General features: G+C 48.4%; 1 protein-coding gene across 2 annotated transcripts in view; it reads right to left on the reverse strand.

Annotated features, from left to right (window-relative positions):
* arhgef2b (rho/rac guanine nucleotide exchange factor (GEF) 2b) overlaps nt 1-12,368 on the reverse strand; it is an 81,513-nt gene that overhangs the window by 20,476 nt on the left and 48,669 nt on the right. For both annotated transcript variants that reach the window (XM_079241411.1, XM_079241410.1), the window contains exons 8-13: nt 12,013-12,263; nt 11,389-11,514; nt 10,948-11,065; nt 10,621-10,869; nt 10,463-10,539; nt 7,529-7,701 (exon numbers count right to left, since the gene is read on the reverse strand). In XM_079241411.1, coding sequence (XP_079097537.1) covers nt 7,529-7,701; nt 10,463-10,539; nt 10,621-10,869; nt 10,948-11,065; nt 11,389-11,514; nt 12,013-12,263 — 994 coding nt within the window. The remainder of the gene's footprint in view (nt 1-7,528; nt 7,702-10,462; nt 10,540-10,620; nt 10,870-10,947; nt 11,066-11,388; nt 11,515-12,012; nt 12,264-12,368) is intronic.

The following is a 12,368-nucleotide window of genomic DNA, read 5'->3' on the forward strand; positions in this document are numbered from 1 at the left end:
CCACAATCAACTTGGACCAACCAGAACCAACTACGACCAGGCAGAACCAACCAGAACAGACTTGGACCAGGCAGAACCAACTTCGACCAACCAGAACCAACTTGGACCAACCAGAACCAACTACGACCAGGCAGAACCAACTTGGACCAGGCAGAACCAACTTGAACCAACCACAAACAACTGGGACCAACCAGAACCAACTACGACCAGGCAGAACCAACTTGGACCAACTAGAACCAACATGGAAAAACCAGAACCAACTTGGACCAACCAGAACCAACTGGGACCAACCAGAACCAACTTGGACCAACTAGAACCAACTTGGACCAACCAGAACCAACTTGGACCAACTAGAACCAACTTGGACCAACCAGAACCAACTGGGACCAACCAGAACCAACTACGACCAGGCAGAACCAACTTGGACCAACCAGAACCAACTACGACCAACCAGAGCCAACTACGACCAGGCAGAACCAACTTGGACCAACCAGAACCAACTACGACCAACCAGAACCAACTTGGACCAGGCAGAACCAACTTGGACCAGACAGAACCAACTTGGACCAACCAGAACCAACTTGGACCAACTAGAACCAACTTGGACCAACCAGAACCAACTGGGACCAACCAGAACCAACTTGGACCAACCAGAACCAACTAAGACCAGGCAGAACCAACTTGGACCAACCAGAACCAACTACGACCAGGCAGAACCAACTTGGATCAGGCAGAACCAACTTGGACCAACCACAATCAACTTGGACCAACCAGAACCAACTACGACCAGGCAGAACCAACTTGGACCAGGCAGAACCAACTTGAACCAACCACAAACAACTGGGACCAACCAGAACCAACTACGACCAGGTAGAACCAACTTGGACCAACTAGAACCAACTTGGACCAACTAGAACCAACATGGAAAAACCAGAACCAACTTGGACCAACCAGAACCAACTTGGACCAACTAGAACCAACTTGGACCAACCAGAACCAACATGGACAAACCAGAGCCAACTTGGGCCAACCAGAACCAACTGGGACCAACCAGAACCAACTTGGACCAACTAGAACCAACTTGGACCAACCAGAACCAACTTGGACCAACTAGAACCAACTTGGACCAACCAGAACCAACTGGGACCAACCAGAACCAACTACGACCAGGCAGAACCAACTTGGACCAACCAGAACCAACTACGACCAACCAGAGCCAACTACGACCAGGCAGAACCAACTTGGACCAACCAGAACCAACTACGACCAGGCAGAACCAACTTGGACCAGGCAGAACCAACTTGAACCAACCACAAGCAACTGGGACCAACCAGAACCAACTACGACCAGGCAGAACCAACTTGGACCAACTAGAACCAACTTGGACCAACCAGAACCAACATGGACAAACCAGAACCAACTTGGACCAGACAGAACCAACTTGGACCAACTAGAACCAACTTGGAAACAACCAGAACCAACATGGACAAACCAGAACCAACTTGGACCAACCAGAACCAACTTGGACCAACCAGAACCAACTACGACCAGGCAGAACCAACTTGGACCAACCAGAACCAACTATGACCAACCAGAACCAACTTGGACCAAGCAGAACCAACTTGGACCAACCAGAACCAACTTGGACCAACCAGAACCAACATGGAGAAACCAAAACCAACTTGGACCAGACAGAACCAACTTGGACCAGACAGAACCAACTTGGACCAACCAGAACCAACTGGGACCAACCAGAACCAACTACGACCAGGCAGAACCAACTTGGACCAACCAGAACCAACTACGACCAACCAGAACCAACTACGACCAGGCAGAACCAACTTGGACCAACCAGAACCAACTATGACCAACCAGAACCAACTTGGACCAACCAGAACCAACTTGGACCAACCAGATCCAACATGGAGAAACCAGAACCAACTTGGACCAGACAGAACCAACCTGGACCAACCAGAACCAACTGGGACCAACCAGAACCAACTGGGACCAACCAGAACCAACTAGAACCAACTTGGACCAACCAGAACCAACTTGGACCAACCAGAACCAACTACGACCAACCAGAACCAACGTAGACCAACCAGAACCAACTTGGACAAACCAGAACCAACTACGACCAGGCAGAACCAACTTGGACCAACCAGAACCAACATGGACCCACCAGAACCAACTGGGACCAACCATCACCAACTTGGACCAGGTAGAACCAACTTGAACAAACCAGAACCAACTACGACCAACCAGAACCAACTTGAACAAACCAGAACCCACTGGGACCAACCAGAATCACCTACGACCAGGCAGAACCAACTTGGACCAATCAGAACAGACTACGACCAGGCAGAACCAACTACGAACAGGCAGAACCAACCAGAACCAACTTGGACCAACCAGAACCAACTGGGACCAGCCAGCACCAACTTGGACCAACCAGAACGATCTACGACCAGGCAGAACAAACTGCGACCAGGCAGAACCAACTTGGATCAGGCAGAACCAACTTGGACCAACCACAATCAACTTGGACCAACCAGAACCAACTACGACCAGGCAGAACCAACCAGAACCAACTTGGACCAGGCAGAACCAACTTGGACCAACCAGAACCAACTTGGACCAACCAGAACCAACTACGACCAGGCAGAACCAACTTGGACCAGGCAGAACCAACTTGAACCAACCACAAACAACTGGGACCAACCAGAACCAACTACGACCAGGCAGAACCAACTTGGACCAACTAGAACCAACTTGGACCAACTAGAACAAACATGGAAAAACCAGAACCAACTTGGACCAGACAGAACCAACTTGGACCAACTAGAACCAACTTGGACCAACCAGAACCAACTACGACCAACCAGAGCTAACTACGACCAACCAGAACCAACATGGAGAAACCAGAACCAACTTGGACCAGACAGAACCAACTTGGACCAGACAGAACCAACTTGGACCAACTAGAACCAACTTGGACCAACCAGAACCAACATGGACAAACCAGAACCAACTTGGACAAACCAGAACCAACTTGGACCAACTAGAACCAACTTGCACCAACCAGAACCAACTTGGACCAACTAGAACCAACATGGACCAACCAGAACCAACTGGGACAAACCAGAACCAACTTGGACCAACCACAATCAACTTGGACCAACCAGAACGAACTACGACCAGGCAGAACCAACCAGAACCAACTTGGACCAGGCAGAACCAACTTCGACCAACCAGAACCAACTTGGACCAACCAGAACCAACTACGACCAGGCAGAACCAACTTGGACCAACCAGAACCAACTACGACCAGGCAGAACCAACTTGGACAAGGCAGAACCAACTTGAACCAACTAGAACCAACTTGGACCAACCAGAACCAACTACGACCAGGCAGAACCAACTTGGACCAGACAGAACCAACTTGGACCAACTAGAACCAACTTGGACCAACCAGAACCAACATGGACAAACCAGAACCAACTTGGACCAACCAGAACCAACTTGGACCAACTAGAACCAACTTGGACCAACCAGAACCAACTTGGACCAACTAGAACCAACTTGGACCAACCAGAACCAACTGGGACCAACCAGAACCAACTTGGACCAACCAGAACCAACTAAGACCAGGCAGAACCAACTTGGACCAACCAGAACCAACTACGACCAGGCAGAACCAACTTGGACCAGGCAGAACCAACTTGGATCAGGCAGAACCAACTTGGACCAACCACAATCAACTTGGACCAACCAGAACCAACTACGACCAGGCAGAACCAACTTCGACCAACCAGAACCAACTTGGACCAACCAGACCCAACTACGACCAGGCAGAACCAACTTGGACCAACCAGAACCAACTACGACCAGGCAGAACCAACTTGGACCAGGCAGAACCAACTTGAACCAACCACAAGCAACTGGGACCAACCAGAACCAACTACGACCAGGCAGAACCAACTTGGACCAACTAGAACCAACTTGGACCAACTAGAACCAACATGGACAAAACAGAACCAACTTGGACCAGACAGAACCAACTTGGACCAACTAGAACCAACTTGGAAACAACCAGAACCAACATAGACAAACCAGAACCAACTTGGACCAACCAGAACCAACTGGGAAAAACCAGAACCAACTTGGACCAACTAGAACCAACTTGGACCAACCAGAACCAACTTGGACCAACCAGAACCAACTACGACCAGGCAGAACCAACTTGGACCAACCAGAACATACTATGACCAACCAGAACCAACTTGGACCAAGCAGAACCAACTTGGACCAACCAGAACCAACATGGAGAAACCAGAACCAACTTGGACCAGACAGAACCAACTTGGACCAACCAGAACCAACTGGGACCAACCAGAACCAACTGGGACCAGCCAGCACCAACTTGGACCAACCAGAACCAACTACGACCAGGCAGAACAAACTGCGACCAGGCAGAACCAACTTGGACCAATCAAAACAGACTACGACCAGGCAGAACCAACCAGAACCAACTTGGACCAACAAGAACCAACTGGGACCAGCCAGCACCAACTTGGACCAACCAGAACCAACTACGACCAGGCAGAACAAACTGCGACCAGGCAGAACCAACTTGGATCAGGCAGAACCAACTTGGACCAACCACAATCAACTTGGACCAACCAGAACCAACTACGACCAGGCAGAACCAACCAGAACCAACTTGGACCAGGCAGAACCAACTTCGACCAACCAGAACCAACTTGGACCAACCAGAACCAACTACGACCAGGCAGAACCAACTTGGACCAACCAGAACCAACTACGACCAGGCAGAACCAACTTGGACCAGGCAGAACCAACTTGAACCAACCACAAGCAACTGTGACCAACCAGAACCAACTACGACCAGGCAGAACCAACTTGGACCAACTAGAACCAACTTGGACCAACTAGAACCAACATGGAAAAACCAGAACCAACTTGGACCAGACAGAACCAACTTGGACCAACTAGAACCAACTTGGACCAACCAGAACCAACTTGGACCAACCAGAACCAACTTGGACCAACTAGAACCAACTTGGACCAACCAGAACCAACTGGGACCAACCAGAACCAACTACAACCAGGCAGAACCAACTTGGACCAACCAGAACCAACTACGACCAGGCAGAACCAACTTGGACCAACCAGAACCAACTTGGACCAACCAGAACCAACATGGAGAAACCAGAACCAACTTGGACCAGACAGAACCAACTTGGACCAGGCAGAACCAACTTGGACCAACCAGAACCAACTTGGACCAACCAGAACCAACTGGGACCAACCAGAACCAACTTGGACCAACCAGAACCAACTGGGACCAACCAGAACCAACTTGGACCAACCAGAACCAACTAAGACCAGGCAGAACCAACTTGGACCAAATAGAACCAACTACCACCAACCAGAACCAACTTGGACCAACCAGAACCAACTACGACCAGGCAGAACCAACTTGGACCAACCAGAACCAACATGGACCCACCAGAACCAACTGGGACCAACCATCACCAACTTGGACCAGGTAGAACCAACTTGAACAAACCAGAACCAACTACGACCAACCAGAACCAACTTGAACAAAGCAGAACCCACTGGGACCAACCAGAATCACCTACGACCAGGCAGAACCAACTTGGACCAATCAGAACAGACTACGACCAGGCAGAACCAACTACGAACAGGCAGAACCAACCAGAACCAACTTGGACCAACCAGAACCAACTGGGACCAGCCAGCACCAACTTGGACCAACCAGAACCAACTACGACCAGGCAGAACAAACTGCGACCAGGCAGAACCAACTTGGATCAGGCAGAACCAACTTGGACCAACCACAATCAACTTGGACCAACCACAATCAACTTGGACCAACCAGAACCAACTACGACCAGGCAGAACCAACCAGAACCAACTTGGACCAGGCAGAACCAACCAATAGTTAGAGTAGTTCAGTAAGCTTGGTTTAGTAGATTCATGCATAAAACTAAATGTTCTGTTCAAGGCCTGGTTCAGCTTTGACTGTTGTTATCTCCAAGCTAGCAGTTGTTCTGACGAGGCGAAGGTTCTGCCTAAAGATCGCTGTAACACCCTGAGCAGGAGCAGAGCTCTCCAGACCTCTCGCCCGCAACATCGCTACATGGCCAATAAACTGGACAGAACATGGTTGATCTCCAGATTTATTTGTCATCAGATAAATTCCACGACACGGTGCTATCCCATCATGGAGGAGGAGGAAACAACAAACTGGAGCACTGTCAACATGTGAGGTGGAATACATGGAGCTGTCAGCCACAATTCAAGAAGCTGCCGGAACAACAAACAATTGACCTGGTGATTTCATATTTAACTTGAAACTTCCTTCGTGGCAGGGTGGGCGATATTTGTGTCTTTATTTACACATTTTATAAACATTTTGGTACTTCCATCAGCCATTAAAACCACAACGATGTTGGGTAGTTTTAATGACTATTAGTATTTTCAAAAGGAAAAGAAAGGAACGCTAATGTTGTTCCCCATGTTATATCTTTTACAAGTTAGTTTACACGGAATGTAGCTGATCCTTTCACTTCTGCGCTGAACTTGTGCTGTTCTATTGCTTTCCACTTATTTAAAAGAAATGTTTTTGCTACCTTTTCCAGGTATGTCTGTTCTTTTCTAGTAGAGATTGTACTCTTTGCTGCATTGACATCAGCTAGCAGACTTTCTGGCCGTACATCACGAAGTCTAAGTCGTGAATGTCGGGGTTGACAGGCTCCCATCTGTGATCTTATCTCTCAGGTCAGTTAGTCTCTCATCCAACTGCATTGGCATTGCGGCTTGGTACCCAGTCTCTGGGGAGGTGATATTAGCGCTCCCATCTGACTGCATTCTGGCTCTCCCTTGCCACAGCATGAACATGAGTATCTCCTCAATCTCCAACTGTGATAGCACCTGCCATTTGCAGATGTTGGAGCACTGAGCTACTAGTTGTTTTGATGTCAGTGTAGACTGTGGGTCTCAAAGTACCCATATATCCAGCAACCTGTTCATGTTGCCCTGCTTACTAGGGTTACTTGCATAGTGGTATTCCAACAATGCTTTATTCGCATCTCATGTCAAATACCGTCTAGCTTGTGCTCCAGTGGCCCATTTGTTGTTACTATACTCTGGTCTCACAGTATGTGACACATACATACATGGGTGCACACGATAAAACACAATAATTGCAACAAAATAAAGATAAAGTACAACCTATTACATAGCTGCCAAAATATATAGCAATGTAAATGTATAATGTAGTCATTGCAAAGCTCCCTTTCTTTAATCAAGGCACAGATGTGTAGTGCAGCACACGAGGACACAAGCTAGAGCGATAATACTAAAACACATGCCTTGTCAGCCATTGTTCAGGACTCTTACTGTCGATTGTAATCATGCACACTTAGGTGCGTATGAACACATGGTTGATAAATGAGAACCTCTGGATTCATGAACTGACCTGAGGGCAGCCTGCTGGATCCGGCTCATCCAGTTCTTGCGGTCATCTTTCGAGGAAGCATACAGCTCGTACATCTCAGGAGGGGTGGAGTTACTGATCAGGTACATACCTCGCTCCTGATTGGCTATGTCTCTGACAATTAGGTTTGTGAGGGAGACCACCGGAGACTTATCCTGAAAAACAAGTAAGAAAACACAGGTAAGATGGTCTGGTGGTTTGTTGTGTTACAAATACATCTTACATGAAGACCAGGGGTTTTGTACAAAGAATATGTATGCAGTGTTCCAGGCTTAAGTTATGGTGTACAGTATCGCCAGGCAGAACTACCGTCCTGCAACTTGCAGATGCAACCCTGGTCCAACACACCTGAATCAAATAGCTGAATTCCCTCTTCTGCATGTCATTCAGCTCTGCAGAGGCCTGACAAACAGCTATTCATTTGATTCAGGTGTGTTGGTAAGAAAATCAAGATAACTGCATAACTATGGAATTGCTCTGGAAGGTTTTATCTCAATTTCAAGTCCTACAGTCAGGAACCCTTGAGTTGTTCTGGACCAGGAGCTTTCATTTGACTCAAACATACAGCTGTGTTCATGTGTTTAGCAGGTGTGTTCATGTGTTTAGCAGGTGTGTTCAGGTGTTTAGCAGGTGTGTTCAGGTGTTTAGCAGGTGTGTTCAGGTGTTTAGCAGGTGTGTTCAGGTGTTTAGCAGGTGTGTTCAGGTGTTTAGCGGGTGTGTTCAGGTGTTTAGCAGGTGTGTTCAGGTGTTTAGCAGGTGTGTTCAGGTGTTTAGCAGGTGTTTAGCGGGTGTGTTCAGGTGTTTAGCAGGTGTGTTCATGTGTTTAGCAGGTGTGTTCAGGTGTTTAGCAGGTGTTTAGCGGGTGTGTTCAGGTGTTTAGCAGGTGTGTTCAGGTGTTTAGCAGGTGTTTAGCGGGTGTGTTCAGGTGTTTAGCAGGTGTGTTCAGGTGTTTAGCAGGTGTGTTCAGGTGTTTAGCAGGTGTTTAGCAGGTGTGTTCAGGTGTTTAGCAGGTGTGTTCAGGTGTTTAGCAGGTGTGTTCAGGTGTTTAGCAGGTGTTTAGCGGGTGTGTTCAGGTGTTTAGCAGGTGTTTAGCGGGTGTGTTCAGGTGTTTAGCAGGTGTGTTCAGGTGTTTAGTAGGTGTTTAGCAGGTGTGTTCAGGTGTTTAGCAGGTGTGTTCAGGTGTTTAGCAGGTGTGTTCAGGTGTTTAGCAGGTGTGTTCAGGTGTTTAGCGGGTGTGTTCAGGTGTTTAGCAGGTGTGTTCAGGTGTTTAGCAGGTGTTTAGCGGGTGTGTTCAGGTGTTTAGCAGGTGTGTTCAGGTGTTTAGCAGGTGTGTTCATGTGTTTAGCAGGTGTGTTCAGGTGTTTAGCAGGTGTTTAGCGGGTGTGTTCAGGTGTTTAGCAGGTGTTTAGCGGGTGTGTTCAGGTGTGTTCATGTGTTTAGCAGGTGTGTTCAGGTGTTTAGCAGGTGTTTAGCGGGTGTGTTCAGGTGTTTAGCAGGTGTGTTCAGGTGTTTAGCAGGTGTGTTCAGGTGTTTAGCAGGTGTTTAGCGGGTGTGTTCAGGTGTTTAGCAGGTGTGTTCAGGTGTTTAGCAGGTGTGTTCATGTGTTTAGCAGGTGTGTTCAGGTGTTTAGCAGGTGTTTAGCGGGTGTGTTCAGGTGTTGAGCAGGTGTGTTCAGGTGTTTAGCAGGTGTGTTCAGGTGTTTAGCAGGTGTTTAGCAGGTGTGTTCAGGTGTTTAGCGGGTGTGTTCAGGTGTTTAGCAGGTGTGTTCAGGTGTTTAGCAGGTGTGTTCAGGTGTTTAGCAGGTGTGTTCAGGTGTTTAGCAGGTGTTTAGCAGGTGTGTTCAGGTGTTTAGCAGGTGTGTTCAGGTGTTTAGCGGGTGTGTTCAGGTGTTTAGCAGGTGTGTTCAGGTGTTTAGCAGGTGTGTTCAGGTGTTTAGCAGGTGTTTAGCAGGTGTGTTCAGGTGTTTAGCAGGTGTGTTCAGGTGTGTTCAGGTGTTTAGCAGGTGTGTTCATGTGTTTAGCAGGTGTGTTCAGGTGTTTAGCAGGTGTTTAGCAGGTGTGTTCAGGTGTTTAGCAGGTGTGTTCAGGTGTTTAGCAAGTGTGTTCAGGTGTGTTCAGGTGTTTAGCAGGTGTGTTCAGGTGTTTAGCAGGTGTTTAGCAGGTGTGTTCAGGTGTTTAGCAGGTGTGTTAAGGTGTTTAGCAGGTGTGTTCAGGTGTTTAGCAGGTGTGTTCAGGTGTGTTCAGGTGTTTAGCAGGTGTGTTCAGGTGTTTAGCAGGTGTGTTCAGGTGTGTTCAGGTGTTTAGCAGGTGTGTTCAGGTGTTTAGCAGGTGTGTTCAGGTGTTTAGCAGGTGTTTAGCAGGTGTGTTCAGGTGTTTAGCAGGTGTGTTCAGGTGTTTAGCAAGTGTGTTCAGGTGTGTTCAGGTGTTTAGCAGGTGTGTTCAGGTGTTTAGCAGGTGTTTAGCAGGTGTGTTCAGGTGTTTAGCAGGTGTGTTAAGGTGTTTAGCAGGTGTGTTCAGGTGTTTAGCAGGTGTGTTCAGGTGTGTTCAGGTGTTTAGCAGGTGTGTTCAGGTGTTTAGCAGGTGTGTTCAGGTGTGTTCAGGTGTTTAGCAGGTGTGTTCAGGTGTTTAGCAGGTGTGTTCAGGTGTTTAGCAGGTGTTTAGCAGGTGTGTTCAGGTGTTTAGCAGGTGTGTTCAGGTGTTTAGCGGGTGTGTTCAGGTGTTTAGCGGGTGTGTTCAGGTGTTTAGCAGGTGTTTAGCAGGTGTGTTCAGGTGTTTAGCAGGTGTGTTCAGGTGTTTAGCGGGTGTGTTCAGGTGTTTAGCAGGTGTGTTCAGGTGTTTAGCAGGTGTGTTCAGGTGTTTAGCAGGTGTTTAGCAGGTGTGTTCAGGTGTTTAGCAGGTGTGTTCAGGTGTTACTAACCAGTGATGCAAATGTGAACTTCTGGTCTTTGTCCTGAAGGAAAACCAAGATGTCTGACATTAGCAGCACCTGCACATCTGAACATAAACATATTCAGGGAGTCAGCAGGTGTTCAGTTCTGTCTACCAGGTGTTCCATCACAGCTAAACCTCCTCTACCTTTCATCCTGGAGCCCTGAACCTTCCAGAGGAGCGTCCCCTCATGAAGGAGTTTCCTCCTCAGCAACTCTCCTCCTCTGAAAACTCCTCCCCCCCGAACCTCAGCCTGGACTCGAGGGTCTAAGCGGGCCTGGATTTCCTGAAGTCTCCTCGTTCGATCCAGCTCCAGAACTTCCTGGTCAACTAAGCTAATGAGCTCCTTGAGCTGGAACAGCGCCTCCTTCAGAGCCTGCGCCTCCTCCTCACTGCCTGCAGGAGTTCACAGCAAAACCTGGTGAGCTTTCAGATTAAAGCCTAAATTGTGCCCAGGTGGGAAATCGGCCGTACCTTTGGTGTTGTCCAGGATGCGTTGGATGAGGACGGGGTACTTGGTGATCCGCTGCGTCACCAGCAGGATGCACTCCTGGACGCCGTGGCGACGCAGCAGAGGACCCCGACAGACACGCTGAGCATCATGAGAAAAAATTTTATGAAATCAGTTCAAACCGATTTAAACATCCAGCAAAACCAGGTCCAGGACCAATCAAAATCCGTTTTTTCCCTGGTTTAGGGCTTATTCAGGCTAATCATTGTCTACTTTTAAGTCGTTTCACTGTCACCATGTTACTGAAGCTGACCTCTGAGGGGAACTCTGTGCTTTGTCTGAAGACTGGGACGATGGACAAGATACATTTCATGTGGATGGACTTGTTTGTGTGATATCAGGTAGATTCTATTAAGTAAAACTGGATCAGAACCAGTGTGAACTGGTCTACATGAAGGTCTCACCCTGATGAACTGCTGCAGTCTTCTGTCCCGAGTTAAGACCTCTTTGTAGAGTTTGACAGCTTTGGGGTGTCGACTGCAGAACTCTGAGTAAAGTTTCTTCATGTCCTCCGCACACTGACCTGAAAACTACACACAGGTTGAAGTTTCCGGTGAAAGGCCTTCAGGTGTTCGTAAAAACAGAAGCATCTCCTTTTATTCCTGATAGAAGAGGAAACATCAGATGCTGAAACTGAGACATGGGAAAACCGTCCACTGCTTATCTGGCTTCGGATCTGACGACCAGTTGCTTCAACAGACCCAGACTTCCTTCTCCACTGTAACTCAAGCTCTCTCTGGGAATTCCAGCTGAGACGCGGTGAGATGTGGTGACAACACCTCAACAACTAGCTTTTATTTTCCATCAGATATAAAATGTCTCCATCATCTGATGTCTCGTCTTGTTCCTACTGTAGATAAAAATTTATTATCTCCACGTTCCACAGAAACAGAAGTTACAGTCAGGACACCCTGACCTGACAAACAGCTTCACGTTTGTTATGATGAGCCTGGATGAGTCATCAGTCTCCATAGTTGTTCTGGAGGTGGATGTCTCCGCCTCCAACCGGTTAAGCTGTGGCGACGTACCTGCCGGAGCAGCAGGTCTCCCAGCCTGCGGACGGTGAAGTTGGTGGCGCTGCCCTCCACAAGCCCCTCCTTCCTCCTGGTCAGCAGCTCTGCCAGGAAGGCGGAGTGAAGCTCCAGCAGCTGGTCTAGACAGGGGAAGATGGTGTGGACTACGCCCGCCTCCAGCATCACCTCCTCCAGCATCCCTCTCCTGTACACGCCCTCCATGATCCGCAAGGTCCGAACGTGGTGAAACTCAGTCTGGATCAGCTCTGAGAGAACCGATAGAAAAAACCAGCTGTCAATATTCCAGGCGTCATCCCACTAACTAAAACCAGTAGAGTGGATCACTGGATCGGTCTTTTAACAGGACTTCC

This window comes from Telmatherina bonti, assembly GCF_933228915.1.
Source record: "Telmatherina bonti genome assembly, chromosome: 5".
Classification (NCBI taxonomy): Eukaryota; Metazoa; Chordata; class Actinopteri; order Atheriniformes; family Telmatherinidae; genus Telmatherina; species Telmatherina bonti.